At 34.7% G+C, this 25,996-nt stretch overlaps 1 protein-coding gene across 1 annotated transcript in view; it reads left to right on the top strand.

Moving 5' to 3' along the window:
- Nucleotides 1-25,996, top strand: part of PTPN13 (protein tyrosine phosphatase non-receptor type 13) — a 198,351-nt gene that overhangs the window by 95,161 nt on the left and 77,194 nt on the right. The window contains exons 8-12 of the mRNA XM_054591769.1: nt 14,496-14,591; nt 14,956-15,049; nt 21,413-21,635; nt 24,998-25,072; nt 25,195-25,369. Of these exons, the coding sequence (XP_054447744.1) occupies nt 14,496-14,591; nt 14,956-15,049; nt 21,413-21,635; nt 24,998-25,072; nt 25,195-25,369 (663 nt within the window). The remainder of the gene's footprint in view (nt 1-14,495; nt 14,592-14,955; nt 15,050-21,412; nt 21,636-24,997; nt 25,073-25,194; nt 25,370-25,996) is intronic.

Below are 25,996 nucleotides of genomic sequence, written 5' to 3'. Positions count from 1 at the left end.
ATTATTATGAGAGGCATAAAAATATCTTTATAAATAATCAATTTTTATTCGCAGGGCAAAGTTCTATTTCAACAATATCCGATTCACATAAAAAGCTCAATATACTCAATGGAATAAACTTGTGTTCTAGACATACGTATGGATAGAGGCTATTTTTACTATAGATAGATGAAAGAGAAAACAAAATAAGACAGAGTTTTTGATCTCACCCTCTACCTTTTTAGGATTAAACTTTTATAACTACCCTTCGCCTTCGACACACTCTGGGACATAGCTGATGAAGGGGAACTTAAAGGAGCTTTCTAGTTTTGTGAGAGTGGTCCCATCATCAAGGGTCATACTCATTTTTAGGGTGATTATTCTCGTAGAGTATTTCTGACTCATTGCTTGCCTTTAAAATACTCTGCCTTTAAACATTTGTTCGTTCTGTAAGTTTTAAGCATATTTCTGGAAGTGAACATACTTCCCACATTGTGCTTTACTTCTTACTTCTAGTAAAAGAAGCTTCACGATTGTTTTTTAAATTCAGGAATTGCAAATGAGTAAATAATTTTAAATTGCAGCAGATTATTGAACCCTTAATTGCTCTTACACGTTTGCATATACTGTGTTTTAAAACACATTAGCTAACTTTATGAGATGGTCATATATAACCTTGATCTGAAAACTTTCAAATTCAGAAAATAAAAACTTAGAAGTTTGTTTTATGCAGATTTCACTGTTTAACTTTGATGAGTGAAGTTGTAGAGTTTTGACATTAAAGAATAGGCACATCCTGTAGCTTAAAACACTCTCCCCTTTCAGAAGTTGTATTTCATGACTGCTTACTGTTGCACAACAGCTAGCATATGAACAGTACTTTAGCCTGACTTTCTTATGAGCATGCTCTCACGGATACATTTATGTAAAGAAATCTTGCCCATTGTGGAATAAAAAAAACAAAACCTAAATTATTTAAATAGATAAACCATAATAGTCTCAGAATATAAATAGTGAAGCTAGACGGCAATCTAGCTTACGATGTATAACATTTAAGGGGTTGAATAATATATTTTCTTAACATGAGAATATTGCAAATAAAATCACAATTTTTAATGTTCTCAAAAGATTGACTTAATGCTTGGTAACTTAATGGTAGTGGGGATTAGTGAAGTTTGAGAAAGCGTTTTTTTTCCTCAGGTTATATGTGCATGCATGTGTGTTAGGGAAACTGAAATAAACCAAATTGTTTCCAAATATGCATATATATTTGCAAGGATGGTGTATAATGTTTGTAGACCCTTATTTTTTAAAAATGGTAGCTTGTTATAAAGCACAATTTCCAGTTTTAGAAATTTCAGATTCATTGCAAGAGTTATGAGAAGAGGAAAAATATTATTTTTAAAAATAAAATATGCTTTGAATTGTTTGATACAAGACAGTTGTCATCCTGAAACCTTTCTTTGCTATTGAAGAGCTGTCAACAGCATTTGCTCCCACAAAGAACCTATGTATTTTTCGCAGAATATATTTTATAACCAAGTTAAATAAAACACCTTAAAAATGTTGGTTTATAATGGAAATGCTTACACTACTTTAAGTAAACTCTGCTATTATATAGAAACTTGCAAGTTGTATTAAGTTATATTTGCTTTATTCTAAAGGAATGTTTGATGTTTGGAATTCAAAAGCAGTAATTCTTTTTAGTTATTTAGTTGAGTAACTTGTTGGTTTTGTACTGTGCTCTTTTTCTAAAGGTGAGATAATTTGTTGTGCAAACAAAAGTGCAGATTGTTAATAGAAGATTTTAGCTAGCATATAGGAAAAGAACAGAAAATAATATATATCCCATTTATCCCATTTAATTCTCATGAAAGGCAGGTTCCACAGATCCCTTTTATGTGTGGTGTATCAAGCAGAACAGTGGATGTTATTAATGTACACATTTTCTTGTACACATTTCTTTTTTAAAAAATATTCTTGTTTGACTCATAGATACAGAGAACAAACTGATAGTTGCCAGAGGTGGGCAGTGGGAGGATGGGCAAAAAAGACAAAGGAGATGAAGAGGTACAGACTTAATTATAGTTATAACATAAGTCACAGGGATGTAACGTGCAGCTTAATGAATATAGTCAGTAATATTGCAGTAACTTTGTGTGGTGATAGATAGTTATTAGATTTCTCAAGGTGACCACTTCATAAGGTATATAAATGTCAAGTAACTATTTTGTACACCTGAAGCCAATATAATATTGTAAATCAACTACATTTTAATTAAAAAGAGCTTTGTATTCCAGAATGAAAATTAAAATGTATATATTCTTGTTTTAAAGCATTTTAAAATATTGCTTATGCTCTGTACAGTTTTTGTAATCTTCAACTTTGGCATTTGCTACTGGGTATCAGTAATATTAGAATGAGAAGAGGCTTTAGAGTACATGTTCTTCAGCTTGTGAAGATTTAATTATGTACTCAAGATCACATAACAAGTTAATGATAGAGTTTTCATCATTATGGGATATTATAGATTTCCATCATAGATTTCAGAGTTCCAATCTAAGGATTTCCCACTACATGTCATTTCCTAATTTTTTTTAATTAAAAAAAAAGTTTAAGTTACAGTCGACATTCAGTACTATAGTAGTGTCAGGTATACACCATAGTGATTAGACATTTATATAACTTGCAGAGTGATTCCCCTGCCCCCCATAAGTCTTACACACCTGACACCATATATTGTGATTACAATGTTATCAACTATATTTCCTATGCTCTACTTTACATTCCGGTGGCTACTTTGTAACTGCCCATTTGTACATCCCAAACCCATCTTCTTTTTCACCCAGACCACAACCTCCCATCTGGCAACCATCAGTGTTTTCTCTGTATCTCTGAGTTTGTTTCTGTTTTGTTTGTTCATTTATTTTGTTTATCAGATTCCACATGTAAGTGAAAGCACATGGTATTTGTCTTTCTCTGTCTGACTTATTTCACTTAGCATAATACCAGTGTTCATTGGGTTAATATAAAAATCAGAGGAAATGAAATTACAAAATTTTATTTCGTCCTTTTGGGAGTTTGAGGAAGCTCATTGAGCTAATAGGCCATCAGGGGGAGAATAGGCCTTAAAATCAAAGAGTTTCGTACTGGAAGGAAACTGGATAGCATTTAAACCAAACACCTATTTTCAGAGGCCCAGAGTAAACTTGTTTGCCAAAGAATATGAATAATTCATAACTGAGCTGTATTTGGAATTCAGGTCTCTTAAACCTCAGAATAAGATTTTTTCCATTGTTACTCTTATTTCAAGCAGAAACCAGATACATTTGTCAGAAAAACTTTTTTTACTGTCAGGGAAGCTGGACATTCAACTAACCACCTAACGAACCCCTTAAGTTTCTTTCTAATCTAATAAAAGTGTATCTTTTCAAATGCAGGAAAACATGATGGTATTATGAAAAACAGGTTCGAACAGAGGCACTTTTGGTTCTTTCAACAGTAAACCACACTGGGTGGGGGTTAAGAAGGAGCCCTGTTGTGACGCATGCTATGTTGCGGTGGATAGTGCTTTGTTGGGGCTTTACTAAGGTAGGATCTGCAAGATGGATATCCTGTAGCTGGCAAGATAAGGGACTAAGGTATCTGAAATCAGTGGTTGGCATTGAGTGCTCTGATTTCTTTGTAAACAAAATAACAGTTAACAACAAAAAAGATCCCAGGAAACAAACAATAGTTGAAGTATAAAGATTATAAATATAACGTTATTACCATGATTAAGTTAAATTCTCAGATACTTCTCTATATACATAAAGCAGTAGGGAAGGGTCAAGAAGAAACATATCAGATTTCTCTTGTGAAAGCTTGATGTCACTTTCTTTTATTGCTTTATTCTTTTCCACTTTTTTCACCTTACCATGGGACTGTCCTATTCTACTCTTTTTTTTTTCTTCTTTTTTCTTTTCTACCTTTCTCTACTTCATCTCATGATCTGAGACAACTGTCTATTTTCTAATAGGAGTGTTTGTTGTCATCTCTCCTGCGATGTAATTACCATACTCTCCCTATCCATTGCTCTGTGGGGTGGCAACACATTCCTGGTTATGAGACAGTGACTTGGAACCAGCACTGTGAGTGTAGCATGAACAGCACTCCACACCCTGAGTGGGGACCATGAATAGCATTTTGCTTCCAGTAGTTGAAACTTCACTGTATTCTGTATAATACTGGAGTGAAAAGTATGAATAACAGATATAATTAAATCCTACAAAAGTGAGTGTTGTTAAATATACTTATTTAAGGAGTTTTAAGGCAATCTAGTTTACATCAAAGTATTATTTCCTTTCCTTCAATGCGGTGACCTCTGCTCTCGCCTAGTTTTGCAGTTCTGTGACTGCCCTGTGAATACAGCTTCAAGGCTGTGTTCTACAGCTGGAACATATAAACACTCAAGTAGGTGAGTCTGTTCTCATTTTTGAGGTATCTTAATGTTTCCATGAGATGATCGAATTTGAAAATTCATACATTGTTAGTTACATTTGAGAAAAGCAAGAGATGTAATCATAAATGTTACAGTTTGTCATATATGATACGTCTAGTGACATTTTACAGAGAAGGAAAATTTTTTCAGAACTTCTAAAAATTCAGAACTGGTAAAGATAAACTATTCAGTTTGTATTTCTTCCCCTTATTTCCCTTTATATAGGAAAAAAAGATACGATTGATTTGTTACTTGGATGCTCTAAGAACTAACATAACGTTAATATTCAGATTTTATTTTTAGCTATCAGTTCCACAGAAGTAAAAATGAATAAGCAGGGATATTAATGATTTAATTATTATACTACTAAGGTACAAATATATTCTGTATCTCCAAAGAGCACACTCTTACAGATGCATTCAACATCTTAGCCAGAAATAAGTGCCTACTGTGTTTCCAGGGCTGAATTATAAAGAGTTTTATGGTTTAGACCAGCATCATCCAATAGAATTCCTTCAGTGGAGGAAATATTCTCTGTCTACCAAGTACAACTCAGTAGTTACAAGCCACAATATGACTATTGAGTCCTTGCATTTTGGCTACTGCAACTGAGAAACTGAATATTTTATTTAAATTTATATAGCTACAGGTGGCTAGTGGCTACTGCATTAGAATAGTGCAGGTTCAGAGCATTCTCATGTCATGTTACTCCAGTATAAAATGCTAATGTTCAATTGAGGAAAGAGTGGTTTGAGTTGTGCAGTGTTATTTTTTACTTAAAATACAAATGAGAATAGACATTTACTTCTTTTGATTTATCCAAGGGGAAAAAATGAAATTGCATTTTTTTAAAGATTTTTATTTATTTTTAGAGAGAGGAAAAGGGAGGGGGTGGGGGGGAGAGAGGGAGAAAGAGAGGCAGAGAAACATCAATGTGTCGTTGCCTCTCGTGCGTCCCCTACTGGGGACCTGGCCTGCAACCCAGGCATATGCACTGACTGGGAATTGAACCAGCAATCCTTTGATTCACAGACCAGCACTCCAGCCACTAACCCACACCAGCCAGGGCATTAAATTGCATTTTTGAAACTAAAGAACATTAGAGGTGAAACTAGTACAAACTTTTCATTGTCTATATTCATAGTCACGTAATACTGATTTTGAAGTCCACAGAAATCATAGACTACATTTTCAGAAATTAAGGACCTAATTTGAATCTAGCTCATACATACAACGTCTGGCAGAAGTAACGCCTACTTGAGTGTGGTTGGTAGGGTAATAATATGGGTGTAATAATTATAGTTTTAACTTGAATATTTCACCTAAAATGTCATATGGCATGCTTCTGTGTGATATTGTTATGTTACAGAACTACATGCTTACAATTTTGTCATAAAAGATTTTGTAATAAAAAGGGGCTCTATTGGTTCCAGACTCTTTAGTTAGCATAGACCCAGTTTAGCTTTGATATCAATACCTGCTGAAAAGCTTGGATTGATATGTTCTAAGACAGGTTTAAAATGGATTTTACTAGCAGTAGGTATCATTATGTTTTTTAAGACCCAGCAATTTTAATCTCCAAAATATTTTTTTTATTCCATCTTTGTCAATACCTTCTGTTTCTCATGGACTATGGAAATAGCTTTCTCAATTGATCTCACAGCTACAATTTGTCCTCCGTGTCCCTGCCACGCATTTCTTCTTTGCCTTCAGTCATTTAATAATTTTCCATCACCTGAACAGGATAAAATGTTAGCTCCTTTTAGATCATGGTGTATGAGGCTTTCCATGATTGTATCTCTTGAGTCTCATCCTTCAGCACTTCCCGCCACACATCCTACACCAACACCTTGTACACATTCTCTCTGTCTCTTCTTCTTCTCTCCGTCTTCCCCTCCCTTGATTCAGGCAATTTTATATTTCTGTGCCTTTATTCATGCAGCTCTACGCTTTGAGACTATCAAAGCTTTCAATCATTGCCTAGTTTAGGAAGCTTTCTCTCAGCTTCCCAATTTAGGATGATGGCTTATGTTTTTCACTGAAATTATTTATTTTGAAGAGCTTGTTTCACCTCCTGTAGGACATCAATTATTTGGCCTAGTCCAATCCATAACTGTGTCCTTAGCATCTACATATAATAGATACTCAAACTGTTTTTTCCTTAAAATTTTTATTGTTGACACTATTACAGATGTTCCTCATTTTTCCCCACTTTGCCTACCTCCACCCAGCCTCTGCCCCCTACCTATAATTGTTAATATAAACTTAGTATTGCATTGTGGCTATTAATATTAAATATTTAGTATATTCAGTGGTGCTATTTCAGTATGGGATACAACAATATTCTCTGATGAATTATGGTGAGGAGAAATCTACCTCCTCCTCTTTCTTGTCCTACTCGAAGAGAAAAATCACATACTCATCATAGCCTGACAAAAAAATGCAGTTTCCTTTAGAACTCTGTACTGTTTGGAAGCTTCAGAAAAGGCAGAGAAGTCATAACAACAGAGGATCCTAGGGGATGCTAGAAAAGTGGTACAGCCAGCCCAGGTGCAAGTCATGGCCCAGACTCATGGTTACTACATTACACAAGACTCCCATAGAGAAGAGGAATTTGGAGGCTATTCATTCTTCTTGCCATTTCTACTCTACACAAATCTTATATCCATAAAGTATGATTCACTGAGCATTTCTCCATATATTCTTCATCATTTATGTATATTAATACTTGCATAAGCTATGTTCCTGGTTAAAATTTTTACTGATCTTGTCTCGTTCTCAAAGAATTTAGAGTATTCTATTCATATATCTTGCAGCAAGGTATAATTAAATGCAGTGGACTCCAGTGAACATGTAAAAGGTACAATTTCTAATCTCCATAGATTAATTCCTTGAAAGCGTATACAAAAACATTTCATATGTGAATACATAATGTTATTATTTTTGTTTCTCTGCTTTATTTGAAAATTAAAATATTTTATTTGTTAGGGTCCATAATCTTAAAATATGCAAAGTTTTAAATTTTTATAATTCTAAGCTACAAAACTAGTTATTTTGTGCCTTTTTCTTTGAAGCTCCTATCTGTAATTGGAGTCATGTATTAAAGATAAATAAATTCCAAGAAAAAAGCGGTTATATAATTCTTAATGTTGCAATTGGCAGTCTTACTTTTTGCATGTTTCTTGTCTGAGCTTGAATATGTGTCATTTGTAAGTGGTGTTTTTATTTTTTTATAGTGACATAGACTATGAGGACAAGCTTTAAATTACAATGTTAAGTAAAGAATGTTCTAAATAACCACCTATGTCATGATTACTCATTTTATGATGTTAAAAACAGTCAAAATAAAAATACATACTTTTTAGGAAAAAATTAGGAGGTACCCCCAAGAAAATGGAATTATCTTCTGGAGGGCGGCCCCTTGTAGTACACAGGCTTCCCTTGCCAGGTGAGTGTTCTAGGAACCCATCTATGTCAGTGTACCAGCTGGCATTGTTGTGAGAGGCTGTGTTCAGCTTCAGTGAATTTTTTTAGGACTCATTCAGCATATTTGCCTATTTCATGATGGGTGATTTATGAATGCACCTGCGCACAACCTCTCTGAGCTTTCAGCAGTTTTTGACCAAAAATGGCCTGACCCCTGTGCCCCATCCTCCCTATTCACTTGATCTCTCATCAAGACACTACTTTTTGTTCCCCCTGATGAAAAAAGTCAACGGAAAACGTTTTGCTGATGTGGAAAAGGTGAAGCAAAAACAGCAGCACTAAAAGGCGTAAAAATCAACAAGTTCAAAAACTCTTCCGAGCTTTGGAAAAAAATGTCTCGATAGGTGTATTGTCTCAAATGGATAGTGCGCTGAAGGTGACTGAAGTGTAAACATGTAAAAGTACATACACAATTTTTTATAAATAAATTCCCATTTGGGAGGCATCCCCCTTTGTATACAGATGCAATAAGACATTAAAAAAGGAGATCAAGGAAGGAATGAACATGAAATTCAGCCTAGTGGTTACCTTGGGTGGGAATTGAGACAGGAGATGATGTCCTTGTGGTTAGATGCAGAGTTTTGTCAAAATTCTAGCATTTATGGAGGGATAAGGATTTGTGAATATTGCTTACATGATTAAGAACTAATTTACGAATTAGTCACATAAGTAAAAGCTGGCCTTATATTTGAAATATATTTTAAATAAAGGAAATGGTGGTATTAAATTGCAGTTTTTGCTGATTTATATTCCTCTTAATGTGAAGATTGTAGATTTGAATATTTCATCTGAAATGGTTTTATGTAAGCTTAGGATATTGTGCAAATCTTTATAATCTAAACATTAAAAGTATAGTGTTTATGATCACATGCCACAACTTTGTATGTTTATACTATTGTTAAATGGTAGTGGAAATCATGACTTAGTTGTCAAGGACTCAGGACAAACCATTCTAGCCTACTGAAAAGCTGCTTTTTATTGTAACTATTTAAGTGGAGTCATTACAGTATTAGAGCTGAAGTGAATTTTGTTTAGGGAATCAGATTACAGTTAAAGGATAATGTCAGGGTTTTTTACGCCTTGTATTTGACACAATTAGTATTGTCTTAATTATAGAAGAAATTAAAAAGATATCTTTAAATATCAATGTATGATTATGAAATCTCTATTACTAGATTCCTATCCAAATGTTAATTCTTTAAGCCATTCTTCTGTAGTCCCTATTTTTCTCACCACTATTCCACAAAATGTATTTTGGAGAGAATGTGTTCCCAAATGTTATATGTGTTTATATACATATATTTGCACACACCCAATTTCATGCTTCTGATTTGGTGATATGTGTCCAGACTGATTTTATTTGTTCTTTTGCACTTTTTATTATTTCTACATTAAGATTCTTTCCTACCACTTCCTTTAGCACGTCTGCAACCTAAGTACTCACTGGAGGTCGAGAAGGAAATTGTCTAGTGAAATAAAGAATGATTATGATCCTAAATGGACCCTAGTACACTGATTTGTACAGTGTAGGATTCATTGAAATATTTATTGGCTAAGAAATTTGCAAGCCAAAATTAGGTATTGAGTCTAATTTTATCACAAAAGAGGCAAATAAATTCAGTTCTGCAATTGTAATAATGAAAGCTTAAATTTATAAAGTGTGTATCTGAATATTCTTAATACAGGCATTGTACGTGTTTAAGAATTTTGGCATTCAAAAAACTGTAATGCTATATAAATACTTAGGCGCATCTCTTTGTTTAAAAAATAGTCTGACACTTTCTAATTAAAATACCATCACTGGGTTTTGTTGATGCTTGGAGATGGCTATGTGAGGACTTTATTGCTTTCTATTCTTGTCTGTTCAGGAGTTTACAATAAAAAGTTTGTTTGTTTGTTTAATCACTCAGTTAATAGCACATTTTTGGGATCTGGACAAATCTGAAGTGCTAATATTATACATTTAAATATAGATAGAAAACATTTGTGGTATCTGGATCCTCCAAAAAGAAAAGTCGTTAGTAATGTTAGGACAGCTCATGGAAAATTAGAGATTACCCTTCTGCAGACCAGAACAGAGGAGGAAGGCTGCTCACTTTCTGGTTAGTGTCTACTGGATGCCTTTACGTGGAACATCTCAAAAAACCAGTAAATGTTCTTGCACAAATGGTCTGTAAACATGAAAATATGCTACTCTTTCTGCACCAGTAATGCAAGATACTCAGAGTAAATGACATTAATTTTATAATAATTTCTGAAATCATTAATTTATTATTTAATTCAGAAATGGAAAGCCTATACTTACAAGGGCCAACTTTTCATTTAACCATGAGTAAGTAGTAAATTTTAGCTGAGAATGTCAGTCTGATTATAACATTCTTACAAGCATGACTTGAATAGTAAATATTGCCTGGGAACTTTAATTTGCTTATATCTGCCATGGCATTACATGAAAGGAACGTGGCTAACAACATTTTGATAGATACATTTCAGAATACAGAAGCTCACAAAAAATATTCCTACTACTTTTATGAACAAAGATACCCACCCCTACCCCAGTCTTAGGGAGGAAAATGTCTTCTTACCGCTAATAGTCCTGCCAAGCTAGTCATTCAGTTTGTGTTTTGGGAGTGCTGGTGCCCTATTTCTATAAAGCAGTAAAGCATCATAAGGAAGTTCTGTTTCTGCTGCTCCCAGCTGTGGTACTGAGAACATTTACAAACCAATAGTTCATCAAGGGAAGATGATTTATTGTTATACTTTTAAGAGGAGATAGTCAAAGTTACCTTAATTTGTCTTACAGATGCAACGCAAGAATTGAAGTTTACTAGTATTGTCAGAGTAAACTAAAAAAAGAAAAAAGAAACAAAACACAGGCTAGCAGGAGAGAGGAAATATGGACACATAAAATAATATAAGAACAACTAAAGCACCACCAAAGTATGGAAATTAAAATTTATTTACTATCTTACAGCCACTTTGCAGAAATAGTAATAAAACAGTAAATTCATATAATATGACATGTAAAATTATGGTAGCATGGTATAACATCCCAGTGACTGGAGTTTTCTACTTCAGTCGTATAGTAGACTCACTGTGACTTCCTGTTTTACTTTGTTGGATGAAACTATATTGCCTCCGCACATCTGGGCCTCTCCTTGGCCTTGTTGGTTTTACTGCTCTGCATGTTGCAATGCTGGCTTTGTAATTTGGTTAAATTACCTTGGGAAAATTCTTCAAAAATTTTAGCATGGGAGTTCTGTAAAAATAAAAACTTCTTTGATGCCCCTTGGAAAACATAACCATTCTTCTTAAGTAATCATTTAACTACATTCATTAAAATGAAATAGTATTAGATAAAATTATTGTTTGAAATCTACAGTCCTTTCAAATCTCATCTTAAACCGGAAGATTTTTTTAAAAATTAGTATTTTTCTAGATTTTTCTGTGGTACAAGGGAATCATTTTTGAAAAAACACTAACTAGTACATGCTTGGATTTTCAATTCTAACATTCTTTCCATGTATTATAATATTATCTGATACTCATGTTGACTCTATATACAAAGCTGGACAAAGGAGGAGTCTGCTGTGTTATTCTTACCTCTCCAGGTAAACATTGTCTTCATTGCCATCAAATCCATGGCCAGTCATTTATCCTTCTTTTCTTCTTCATTTAAAGCTTTGTCTCAGCATGATCTCCCAATTTTTCCAGCCATTATTTCAGTCCTTGTTCTACAAGCCTGATTCTTTCAGTGTCTTTTAAGTAGTTAATTCATTCATTCATTCATCTCCTTTCCTTTTAAGAATCTCTGTTGAACAACTTGTAGCTCAAGGAATACTTCATTTTGTGAAGTCCCTGCTCTCCAGTTTGCAAAATAGTGATATGAGATCCCTCAAATATCTTGATTATCTGCTGCCATACATTCCGTCACTCCTCAGATCCAGGTATTTCCCATGGTCTACTTCCTTCAGTGCCAAGAAAAGCCACAAAATCATTCTCATTGATTTCAATACAATTCATACTTTCTAGCCTAAACTCTCATGACTATATAAAATCTTTCATGTGGTTTTTGCTGACTTACTACATTCTACACTCTTTTCAAGCTCCCAGCCAAACAAGTTCCCAGGAAGTGATTCACTTTCTATTACTAGGAGTAAGCCAACTGTCTAAGATGAGTATCTTGGAATTCCCTCTATATTTTCACTTTTCTCTTGTCCATCATCTCTTTCTCGTAAGAAGCTAAGGTTCTTTTGCCTGGCCATCTAACCATCCCACATGTGTTTGGGTTTTTTCATATCTCCTGTTTTCCTCAGTTTTTCATCTAAAATGTTTTCACATTTTGTCATTAGTTTTTCCCACTGTCCTTTACAATATCAATCTCCCCCAGTCTACAGGCTTATTAACCACTGCCAAAAATCATGCTCAGACGTTTCACTCTGCCAAAAGGACTCTGAGTAATCATTGTCTTTTTTAAAAATTTTTCTCCTTTCTCAAACCTCTAAACTAATTGAAAGAATAGTGTATACTCATTTACTGAATTCCTTACCAGCTGGCCCTTCTTTAACCCTTTCTGATTTGACCTCTGACCTGTCTGTGCAATGGAAATAATACTCCCTTTCAAAGGTCATCAGTGACTTTTGTATAACATTGATATTCATCTATTCATTCACCCATTCATTCATATTCACTCAAGAAATATTTACTTTGTGCTTGCTAGCAGACACTTCATAGATACTAGAGGCACTCCTAAAAAAGACAGTCCTTTTTGTCAGAGTTAGTATTTAGGTAAAGGAAATAAACTCGAGAATTCCTAGGTAGTAGAAGAGTTACGTGTAAAGCAATATGAAAATGAGGGAAGCATTGTCCAACTCGGCCTTTAGGTGGCCATGAAAGCTTTTGTGTTGAAGGTAAGGCTTACCTTAAAACAGGGGTGTCCAGTCCATGGCCCGCAGGCCGCATACAGCCCAGGATCGCTATGAATGCAGCCCAACTCATAACTGTAAATTTACTTAAAATGTTACTTAGTTTTATTACTTAGATATGTACATTTTCTATATTGACGATCACAAACTTGGGACCTGCTCAACGATTTTAAAAGATTATCGAAAGTGCCACTGCATAATTAGGGTTTTTAATATGAGGCCATTTTTGCTTACCTCTGGTGGCAGGTATCATGAAAACTATGCACAGACCTTTTTCTTAGCTCATCGGCTTTTGTTAGTGTTTGTGTATTTAATGTGTGGCCCAAGACAACTCTTCTTCTTCTAGTGTGGCCTAGAAATGCCAAAAGTTTGAACACCCATGTCTTAAAGGGAAAGAACAAATATCTAGGTTAAAAAAAAAAGGTGGGTAGGGGGGTAAGTGACAGCATTTCTAGCAGAGAGGGTCTCTTTCAGGAAGGAACCTAAAAGTTTATATGCTTTTGGTTATATATTTGCGAATTTGGAACATGAGTGCATTATTTGTCTGGGGAAGTGGATGGCAATGAGGCCATTGAAACAAGGGTTTTGCCTGCGTTGAGTTTTTAAAGTACTGTTTAAATGTTTGTGTAAATGTATGTTTTGAGGAGTAGGAAGAAAGAGGTCTAAATTTTTAATCTGTTTCTAGCAAGTGAACCTGTGACTTTACAATATCTGTAAATGTAATTGAAGCCGTTTATATAAGGCTTTGAATATCAAGCTAAGGAGCTTTTTATTTTATCTTGAAGACTCTAGTTTGAAGAAGGTTAAGAAATATAGCAATGTGCTCAAATTTTTTTTTCCTGAAAAGTTCAATTTCTGTAATGTGGATTATAATATGAGATGAGAAAGGCTACAGAAATGGGAATCTAGGACAACAGAGTAGTCCAGGTATGAGATAAATAGTGGTCTGTGATAGCTATGGTGAGTCTGCAGAAGAGGGGGCAAGGAAGAAACATTTTGAAGGTGGAATTGAGATTTTAGTTGGGTCCAGCCCCCTCCTACAGCACACACTGTCCAAACCTATACCGTCTCCCTTACTCCTAATGCTTATTTATTCGTTTCACCCTGGTGAAACTAAACATCCTATCTTGAATGAAGAATTTTGTTCTTCTACGTTTAAAATTACTTGAGCTTGATACTGTGTCTTTGGATTTTCTCTCCCTTATTGCACCTAACTCAGAGAATTACACATAGTAAACATTCAAAACTGGGTATTAATGATGATTTTTATATAATACCTGCTCTGTTCTAAAAGCTTTGCATATATGCATTTAATGCGCACAACAACCCTACCAGGTGTGGGCTATTATTTACCCAATTTTCAGCTGAAAAGAAGATGAATCACAGGAACGGTTAATTACCTGCCTAAGGCCATGCACCTAGCAATTAGTGGAGTGAGAGTCAACCCCACGTAACCTGGTGTTGGAGTCCAAACTGCCTCAAAACTGAAATCACATTGTCTGAATCTCTAAATTTAAAGCATTATTTAAAATGTTCTAGTCTCGCAGGAATAAACATAATATCTTATTTGATTTGTGTGGAACAGCTAATGAGTTTGCTTTCTAATGTTGTTTTAATCCTTCTAGAACCAATTCGAAGATACAAAACTTACCACAGTGATATCTTTAGTACCTCCAGTGAAAGTCCATCTATTATTTCCTCTGAATCAGATTTCAGACAAGGTAAGAGGCATCTCAAAAACAAAATGTTTTTAAGAAACCATGGTTGTTCTTCTTCAGATGTTGAAATACAAGGTGGCAAAAGAATAATTCTATATAAAGTTTAAGAATTGTAAAAAGCTGCCAGTTATTCTTTTTAACAATATTATAGGAGCTTTATAGCAGGTTCATCAAACAACAATGTACTCATTTTCATAATATATAAAATAATTCATTGCCTTTAAAAATAACATGACTTATCTCAGTGTTATGCTGTTGTCATTAATTTTATTATATGAATATGACTTGACTATGAAATGCTTGAGTTTCAAATAAGATTATTTCATATTATTATCATCTGTGCCATTCCTTTTTCATTTACAATCAGTGAGAAAAAGTGAAGCTTCAAAGAGATTTGAATCCAACAGTGGTCTCCCAGGAGTAGATGAAACTCCAGGTCAAGGCCAGTCACACAGACCAAGGTAGGTAACATTGAAAAAGTAACAACATATTTCCAATGACAGGTTTTTTAAAAAGTTTGAATCAAGTAGAATTATTAAAAATTACCCTCTTTTCTCTATTTTCTCAAGTTTCCTTTTTCTACTCATCCTCTTTAAGTTCTCAAAAATGTCTTCAGTTACGTGAAAGGCATTGTGGTAGTTCAAGTTTGAGTTATTGGAATCCTTTAAAAGTAGAATTGGCTCTAATTATTTATAGTCTGTGCTTGGTTTTTGAAATGTCAACATGAATATAAAATAATTTTTCAACAGGAAATTCTGAAAGCATGGCATTAAACATATGTGAGAAGGTAGAGATTAATACCTCTTTCAAAAGGTTGAACAGGTTCAGCAAGCAAGATTTCACTGAGTATTATTTGTTGAATGAATAATAAGTAGGCTACTATTGAGTAATCTATTATGTGAAAAGTTAATTATTTACTACATTTTTCCTGGTTTAAAATAGGTTATTTTGTATTTTTTTTGAAGGCCAGTTTAGGCTATTTAGAGTTCATTTTCATACTGAAATGCTCAGCTTTCTTATACAGTATATTATTCTTGCTCTGTACTTAGGATGATGGTATTGTAGCTGTGTATAGATTTACTTTGTTTAAACTGAAAAAGTGTCAAGGCAATAGTGAATATATTGATGTGTTTTCTTTTCATATGTGCCCAGGTCCCTTACATGAAAAAAAGCATGTTGTTGATGTTAAGGATTAATTTGAAATTTGTACTATGATCATTAGACAACCAGAGGTTGCTTCAGAATTTACTTCCAAACTATGAGAATCCTTTTAAATTCAATATCTCAGTTTGTTTAATTGAAGTGCCACCATCTACAGAAGAATCATTTGGAAATTAACAAAAACCTGCCCCTTAGCTAATTAATTCTGGCAGACACTGTTTCATTCCCATAAACTATTAATAGACCAGGTAACCCTAGCCATGTGATTAAAGGTTTAGACTCCCGGTAATTAAATACATTGCACTAAAATTATCTTTAATGTTCCAGTTTTTATTAAATTCATGTAATTTTATCTTCTCTCTCATACTTTTTAAAATGGTCCATGGCATTTTATTTTACTTGAGGAAAGCTCTAATAAGTATTCATTTACCTAAAGTGATGTTATATTTGCATAATAATATTTTATATTACTATAACCCCATGTGGTAATAGTAACCTGATGACTTCATTTTGGTAATTTTGAACAAAGAAGTAAGAGACAAAGACAGATCTGTGCTTGACACTACACAGTTTTCTCAAAGAAGCAAAAGTGTTTAGATATGAACACCAGTAAGAAGCAAATATTGGATTGCACTAAGCTCTCTGTTGAATTGAGAAAATCAGCCTTGTCTATAGATGTAATTTGGAGAAAACTTATACATAGTTAATATAATGCCTGTTTAGCTTGACCAAAAGTAGGAGTAGAAAAAAAAAAAAAAAACAACTGAAAGAACTATTGAAATTGTGTGTTTAAAAATGACTGATTATAGAGTCTGTTAGTCACATAAAAACATATTCCTCCAAATAAAATTAAATCATTTTGTGTGTCTTATTTCCATTTTCTTGATAAAGTACCTCAAAAATATCAAGATTAAGAGAGTATCTTAGTTATGCTGTTTCCAGGGTTTATATAGGAAACATTAAGGCATCTTAGCTCATCAATCATGTGTTACTGGTAAACTACTTGGTTGGCCAAAAAAGTCCATTATATTTGTTCTGTATGATGGCTTTAGTAGTGCTTAGTTGTCTTTAACTTCATTTGAAACAATTTTGTTAGATTCTATTAGTGACCACTGTCATTTCAGCGTGCATTTAAAAAAACTTGTCAAAATCAGTGTTTTGTGCAGCCATTTTAATTTTGAAGGTGGATAAAGATACAACATATTCAGTGTATTATTCTGTATTCTTTCAAGAAACATAAAAACGCAGCTGAAACTCAAGAAAAGATTTGTGTAATGTATGGAGAAGATGCTGTGACTGATCAAATGTGCCAAAAGTAGTTTGCAAAGTTTCTTGGTACTATTGACATTTTGGCCAAATAATTCTTTTCTGTGGGGCTGTTTTACACATTGGAAGGTGTTTGGCAGCACCCCTGGCCTCCAGTAGAAGCCAGTAGCAGGAGATAGTCGACATAACAAAAATATCCAAATCGATAAATTTATTGGTGAAAATGAAAAAAATGTGTCTTTTATTTTACGGAAAAAACCATACGGACATTTTGGCCAACCTGATATCTTGCATTTCAAACTTTAAGAGTGTGAAATGTGGTGAATACCAATGTGGTATTCATAGTATCTGCCTTAGACAAAAGGTATAGGTGAAATAAAAATATTTCAAGAAGTTAGATTTTAGGTCTCTGTATATGTTATGTTTAATGTAAGATGCTAAACTCTACTTTTAGAATGAGATTACCCATTTCCTTTATTTTGCCCACAAAAAAAAAAAAAACACATTAACTAAACTACTGCCCTTATTCAAGTGCAGAATTTTTTGAATGTGTACTGAAGTTTCTGATAATATCCTTAACATGCTGGTACATATCAGAAGATCTTGTTTTGTTCTTTAGGTCACATATTTGTGAGATCTATAAATAGTGCTGTATTTAAACATGTTGCATGGTTCTTCATAAAAATTTCCATTCCCTTTAGTTAGAATAAAATGGAAAAACAGATCCAGACAGTGCTATTGATTTGTAAAACTGGGGGTGGAGGGAAATGAACAGGAAATTATGAGTCAGATGCCACAGAATGAGTAATTTTTGGATTCTGAGCTATCAAAAGTGTCTTTCAGTGATCAGAAAGGATATTCAAAGCTGTCTGCCAAAGAGCATCGTTAAGTTTTTTCCTGTTAACTTTTGAAGTACAGTTCATACATAGTACAATTCCCACTGCTTCTGTGCCTATCTGCTTGACGAGGCAACATTTTTTTTTCTGAGTCAAAACAACCTCTTTATTCATTCCTAAATGATTCAGATTTTCTGAGCTTTTTGTTTTGTTTGTTACTCAGACTTTTCAGTCTTTATAGGAACTTCTACCAAATAATGTGTTGGGAGAGATAAATGATAACCAGTGTTTTGCTACCTATTTGTAGCTCTGGTATAAAATACTTTTTTTATGTTTTCTTTCCTTTTTTAATTTAATCTTTATATTTTTTCAGTATAAAATAATTTGAAGAAGGATACTATTTGATGAAAAATAATAGGCATGAATTAAAATGTTTAGATTCAAATTCTCTTCATTATCCTTGACTCCCATTAAATGAGATTCATGAACAATAAAATTATATTGAGTCAGTTGCTCAATAAATGATTATTAAGTACCTACCATGTACTGGGCACTTACAGATACTAGAAATAGAGTCATGAACAAAATTTTTAAAAAGTCTCCCAAGGATCTTTCTAGGGCTGAGACATAGCCAATAAACCCTTTAAAAACAAGTAAGTAACACACCATTATATAGTGTTGCTGCTTTGAAGAAAAATAAATAAAGGGATAGAAAGTGCAGGAGTATGATGTGTGTTCTGTTTTACACCGCAGGGTGATCAGAGGCGGTGTCTCCCAAGAGGTGATACTTGAATCGTAAACTGTTTGAAGCGAGAAAGTGAACCATGCAAATATCAGGAGCAAGAGGGTTCCAGACAAAAGGAACAGAAAGAGCAGGGGCTCTGAGGCGTGGGAGATGTGCTGCAGATCAGAGGAATAGCAAGAAGGGCAGCGTGGCTATAGCAGAAAGAGAAAGGCAGAGTGGATGGTAACCAGGACCCAGATCTGCAGACCTCAGAAACTGAAATGAGCACTTTGGATGTTATTCTAAGTATAACGTTTGAAAGCAGAAAGAACTAGGATCTAATTTACATTTTAATGGCATTAGTAGGTCTGTTCTTTGAAGAACAGATTTACAGGAGTAAACCAGCAGTTAGGAGGCAATCACAGCACTCCCTGGGAGATGGCTGCAGCGCAGTGTCCTTAGTGATAGAAAAGGTATCTTTAAGGTTTGCCTTCAGGATTTGCTGCTCTATAGGATGTGGGATTTGCAAGAAAGAGGAATCAAGAATGACACCAAGTTGTATGCTAAGCAACCAGAGAATGATTGAGAGAAAGGTTGGGGAGGGGGGCGGCCGGCCGGGGGGGGGGGGGGTGAGTATCAAGAATTTGGTTTTAGACATATTAGGCTAAAGATGTATTTTAACATCAAAGTTGAACACTCACCTAGGCAAGTGATAGAGCTAGAAATCAGGGGAGAGCCTGGAGTTTTAGGAGCACATACGGTAATTAAGGCCATGTAACTAGATGAGATATAGGTATGGAACACAGGAAGAGAGTAGGAAAATCTGGAGGTCTGAGCACTGTTGTAGTCTAGCACTAAGAGACTGTAAATGAAAGGGAAGCCAGCAAAAGACATGAGGAAGGAGGAGCCAGTGAAACAGAAGGAAAATAAAAAGAGTGTGGTTTCTAGAGGTCAGTGTTTCAAGAAGAGGCAGGATTGAAGAACTATGTCATATGGTGCTTAGAAATCAAGTAAAGTAAAAGTAGATAATTATCCTTTGGCTTTGATAATGTAGAGGTCAGTTGTTTTTGTGACCAGTTTCGGTGGAATAATGAGAACTAAAATTATTGATCAGAGTCTGAGAGAGTAGGAGATGAAGTAGAGATAAAATTTAAATGACAATTTTGAAGAGGTTTACTCTCAGCAGCAGCAGGAAAATGGGATAGAGTCTAAAAAGGATGTTATTCTGAGTAGGAAGTAGTACAGCATGTTTTTATGCTGAGGAGAATAACCTAGTGTACCAGACTGTTGATGCACGTGGGAGGGTAATTGCAGGCACAGAAGCCTTTGAGTAGGGAAAGGAGGTGGAATCCCATGCACGATATAGGCTTTAGGCCTGCATGAGTGTACAGAGCATCCATCCATTGTAAAAGAAGAGAAGGCAGAACATATGGATGTAGATTTAAGGAGTTTGATGGTATAAGGATGAGGAAGTTATATCCTGATTGCTTCCTATTTATCCAAGAAAACTGAGGAAAAGTCATCAGTTGAGGGAGGAAAAGGGAGGTAATATTGGAGCTTTGAAAGGAAAAAAAAGGAAAGGAAAGGAAAAGAAGACAATATGAAATAGTTCTCCATAAGAAAATGAGTCACCAGGTAGTGATGAGAGCCAGGTGAAATCAGTCAGCATGGTCTGCAGTTTTACCAGAGTTCAAGTTTATGCAAAAGTGTGATTCTAATGATGGGCCTCCGATTTCAAGCAATGCAAGGGCTAGAGAGGGGTAATAGCCAGAGAGAAAGTGATGGTGTCAATGGATTAAAATTCCTGATAGAGTCAGTGAATTATTTGAAGAAGATTATTAGAGGAAGTGAACTAGAAAAAATAAAGATTATATAAAGAGGGTATTGGAGGATAGAAATAGGAAACTTTAGAGGCAGGGTGTTACTGCTCATCCCCAGCATGACCATGGGAGTAGATTGCTGGCTGCAGTGGAGGAGGCTGGAGTGTTGGAGGACTCCTCAGCCTGTCTGTGTGACACCATGAATGGTGACAGAAGTAGGGGTGAAGAACGAGACTGAGCCAGGCGTTTCAATCATTAATGAGTAAGGGAGGAGTTGACCAAAAGGACAATAAATGTCTAGAGCAAAGCAGAGTAGTGGATAGTACGATTCATAGCATGTACTTCGGAGAGGCTAGGGGCTATGGGAGGAGAGTTGACAATCACGTGGGAGCTGAAATACCATATTTTGCCATGCCACATCATACGTGGGTATGTATGTACCCATACATGGGTAGTACCTGAAATGCCTTGCGTATGTTCTTGCATTTTGTAATTATTTGTTACATAAAATTTCTTGTACCATAATATGTTCAAAAATAGATGCTACAGTTCCTTTATAATACAAAAAACAAGTATCTAAATACAAATTAAAAAATTAAAAAATTAAAATGGAAGTTCTTTTCCTGAAAGTTTGGGCCAAAAATATGGGTGTGCATTATACACAGGAAAATACGGTAAGTATTAAGGGGGATCTCAAACCCATCCCCAGGCCCAGTAGTTCAGGACTATAAGAATAAAAATCCCCAGTCTGAGAGAACTGCAGGAGAAGCAATTTTCATAGGATACTGAACGTTCAGAGAAGAGGTGGAAGAAATAGATCTACCCACTGAGAGTGGGACAGCATATTATATCAATAATTAAAAGTAGAACTGAAATGTTACTGCAAGGGTTCTTCTGACATGACAAAAGTAAAATTTGTTAAATTCTTGATTCCTTACTTCATATGGTTTTTTCTTGATTAGACTTGAAATAATTGTTTTCTTTCCAACCCTAACTATCCTGCTCTCTTCTCTATAGCAGACAATATGAAACACCCCTTGAAGGCAACTTAATTAATCAAGAGATCATGCTAAAAAGGCAAGAAGAAGAAATGATGCAGCTCCAGGCTAGAATGGCCCTTAGACAGTCTCGATTGAGCCTGTATCCAGGAGACACAATCAAAGCTTCTATGCTTGATATTACCAGGGATCCTTTAAGAGAAATGGCCCTAGAAACAGCCATGACCCAAAGAAAACTGAGAGTAAGTTGATTTTCAAATTACTGCATCGGAACTTGGTCTCACAGGGAAATGTTTTGCAAAGAACTTTGAAATATTCTACAGGTATCCTAAAGTTGCCTGTAGATAACATTGAAATCACATGTTAGTTTTATAGGTGTTAAGTAGCTTGTAGGTTGATATTAAAATAAACATTTAGCTCTTTTTATTATTTAATTTTAAAAATAACATTAGATGAGTTTAAAGTATCCTAACTGTATTTTTAAAAGCATTTGTGTGATCCTTAAAGTCAACTGGCTTTATTCAGTATTGTGGGGATTATTTTTTAATAATAACAAACCAAGAAGATCAGAGATAGATGTTGAAGTTTGGTTCAGAAGGTCAAGAATGTTATCAAAGACATTCCGTTTTTCTGCTGTGTCATTCTCATAATTATGACAGTAATTCGCTTTATGGTCATGTTAGCTCCAAGCACTGTAGCCTCATCTTACAATATCCAAACAAAAGGAAAAAACAATGTGCATCTCCTATCTTACATTAAGTGTGGGGGATTTTTTTAATGTGATTAGTTTATTTTTGTTTTAAACATAGGCTCAAAATGAGCAGACTTTTTCAGGTAAAATATCTTGAACATTTTACAACTCCTATAATATTATTGTTAATGGCAGTAAAGCACTCCGCTTAGTGAGTTTACCATGTACCATAATTTCTTTAATAAGTTTCCAATTATTGGACATTTAAATTTTTTTCTAATTGACTGCTGTTTTTGTTGTTATTGCAAGCAGTGCTCTGATGCACACCTCTATATCTCATACTTTGTAGATACCTTCCTTCAAGTAAAATAGCCAAGTCAAAGGGAAACACCTTTTAAGACATTTGACACATACTGCCAAATTGCTCTTCAAAAAGTTTGTACCAATTCATGCCTGTCTCACCATATTCTTACCTATTCTAGATAATACACTTTTTTGTAGTCACTAATTTGGTATTCTCATTAGTATTCTCATTACTAATGAGAATTCTATTCAATTACTAATTCAGTTACTAATGAAGATTCTCATTAGTATTGTTCCTTTACAAGTAGTTCTTTAAAAGCAAAATAAATACTAGTAAAAGTGATAACATTCAGAATGATTTTTTTTTTTTTGTTCTGCCCTAAGAAAGTGTATTACCCTGTTCTGTATTGTTGGTTTTTTGTTGGTTGTTTTAAAGAATTATCTGGAAAGCATATTTGTATGCCCTGATGCTGATAAAATTCAAATTCCCCTCATTGTTTTCTATGCAGAAGAAACAGCATTGGATGGTAAATATTGGTTCAAAGTACAAATTAGAGTACTTGAATTCTATTGTTAACAGTGCTACTTTATGACCTTATGTAAACTTATAAGCCTGTTCGTGCCTCAGTTGTGCTAATTTTTAAAATGTGGAATTAGGTTGTAAAAAAAAAAAAAAGACACTGTCCAGTTTTAAAGGTATTAAATTCCAATAAAACATAACTGATTTTGTTTTAGGGTGAAAGGTACTCAATAAGACTTCATCAATCTATTATTAATTGCCAAAATTAAGCAATAGGCAGGATGTCATACTAGCATAGGCTTCCAGTAATTAAAGGCACACATAAAGCATAAATACACATTGTTTTCCTAAATCATAGAATTAATGCAGAACTTTGGCTCATTAGAGATTCATAAATGGTAGTCCATACCTTTACAGACAGTATGCCAGTTACTGCGTGTTTTCTCTCTAAAAACCTGTGCTTTCTTACAGGCAGCTAGTATCTGGCTATTTCAAAAACTCATTATCAGAGACATGCTTTATGTCTCAAATTTAGTAGAGAATTTGAACTACTGGTCATTAAAGGGTCACATAGTGGTGTATTTCTATTGTTGTCTTCTGAAAAGAGCAGGAAGGGTATGTTTTGGGAGCTGAAGAAGAGTGCTGAATTTGGAGGAACAATTTCATAACTGAATTAATGTTCTTTCCCAACACATAAATTTGTAGTTAATTTTTTTTCTATGTTACTCTTGGTGCAGATACATTTTAACTTGTTCATACCCTGTTGCCCCATGGCACACCATTCTCATTTTTGCTGCTCTATTTCTATTCTTGTTGGTTGATTATTAACAAACCCATAATGTTAAACTTTTACTTAAATGATACCTGTCACATGTTCCACACTTGGTTAATTGGCTAGAATTTCCACATCAACTAACCAAATGAGCTGTATCGCCAAATGCAAAGAAGAAACAAATAAAACTTCAGTAACCTCCATTAGTTCAAAACCACACACCAGCTGCCTTTGACCTCAAGGTTAGCCCTGCATTCTTCCTCGTTTTGCCCATTTGCACATAACTTTCCAGTCTATTCTGATCCTGCTCCCACCTGGAGTCTATCTTGTTTTAAGTTGTCTCCTCAACCAGTTCTTCCTTCTTGGCTGAAATCCCTGGATATACATGGGGTCAAAGGAAATAGTAGACTGAGCAGCAGTAAGGACAGGGTATAGACTCCACCTTCTCCCACTCCTGAACACCACCCTGCTGGCCCCTGAGATAACTATTTTTCTTACTTGAGGCAACAGTGGGAGCCAGAGACTGTGATACTTATTCCATCCGTAGTTGTCACTACTTAGAATAAAAGAACAGTGTCACTGGGTGCCAAGAACATGATTACAGATGGATTTGTATGTTTTCTTTTTTAATTATGATTTGATTTGTTTTAGGACAAGTTGAATATCACTCTCTAAAACAGTGAGATTCTGTGCAATCGCTTCACACATTAGCAATATTAAACCATATTCTTCATGAGTTTGATAACTGTATATATTCCTTCAACAATTAAGATTACTCTTGTTTTGAGAGTTGAGCCTATCTGGAGTCCAGAAAATGAAAAACTTGTAAAACAGTATAAAACGCAGCTTTACATTTGACATCACTGGTAGAAAACAGAGCTGTTCACATTTGGTGTAAGGAACCTTCCATTCCTGTTCTTGGTAAATACCACTGTACTTCTTTATTAAAAGTTTCTACATGTGTTTCAGGTCGCCTAGTTCTAATCAGGTGGCTTTACGTGTAGTTTATTTTTATTATTACGTAATTTACTTTCAAGGAAAGACCTAGAATAAAGAATAAAAACTTCCCCTGGCTGGTGTGGCTCAGTGGATTGAGTGCCCACCTGCAAACCAAAGGGTCTCCAGGTTTGATTCCCAGTCAGGGCACTTGCCTGGGTTGCAGGCCAGGTCCTCAGTAGGGGGCACACAGGAGGCAACCCTACATTGATGTTTCTCTACCTCTCTTTCTCCCTCCCTTCCCCTCTCTCTAAAAATAAATAAGTAAAATCTTTTGGGGAAAAAAAGAACAAAAGTTTAATTTTACTTATATGATTTGCAGAATTTCTTTGGCCCTGAGTTTGTGAAAATGACGATTGAACCTTTTATATCTTTGGATTTGCCACAGTCTATCCTTGTAAGTAATAAAATCAGTTTGTTTCACTCTTAGAAAATAATTTGTCATGATTTTTTTAAAAACCATTGAAATTCTTAAAAAGTTTACTTTAATAGATGCCATTCACTTTTTTTCAATTACAGACCAAGAAAGGGAAGAATGAGGATAACCGAAGAAAAGTAAACGTAATGCTTCTGAGTGGGCAGAGACTGGAACTAACTTGTGATACCAAAACTATATGTAAAGATGTATTTGATATGGTTGTGGCCCATATTGGCTTAGTGGAACATCATTTGTTTGCTTTAGCTACCCTCAAAGGTACCAAGACATTTTAAGTTCAGGGTACAATATGAAAACTTGACAAGTTGACTTCTTAAACCCGTTTCGTCCAACTTTGTTTTGAAGATAGTAGCTACGTGAACACACAGCATGGTGAAGTAGGAGTTAGAAACTCCCTTCCTTATTGTAACTAGGTGCATTGTTTTAAGAGCTGTGTCTTTTTGCCTCTTCTGCACTTGACCGTGAAGATTTTTTCTTTGGCTTTGGCAATATAAAAATAGATTTTAATTGTTATGTTTTGGGCAAAATTGTAGATGTCAAATGCCTACATATGTACTCTAGAAGTTAATATCTTGCTAATATGAATTTGAATATATAACAGGACCCTATTTCTGAATTTCACATCAACTTCTTTAGCCTATATCCAAAAATATACACTGTCTTTTAAAAATGTTGTCAGTTGATGACTGAAAATACATCATTTTGCATATTTTTTCAGCATTACATCCCCTGAACTCTGTGACTAGCACATCTTCAGTGGTCTCACAGCACAGCTTCAGTAGCAGCTGCTCCTGTTTGTTGGTTAGATTGTCTACATCAATAAAAAGTCCTTTGTAAATGGGCTTTAATAAATCTCTTTAAATTATTATATTTATAAAGTACTCT

Source organism: Pteronotus mesoamericanus, unplaced genomic scaffold, assembly GCF_021234165.1.
Source record: "Pteronotus mesoamericanus isolate MK-2021 breed Mesoamerican mustached bat unplaced genomic scaffold, CSHL_Meso_final scaffold_232, whole genome shotgun sequence".
Lineage (NCBI taxonomy): Eukaryota > Metazoa > Chordata > Mammalia > Chiroptera > Mormoopidae > Pteronotus > Pteronotus mesoamericanus.
This window is presented reverse-complemented; position numbering and strand designations above follow the sequence as displayed.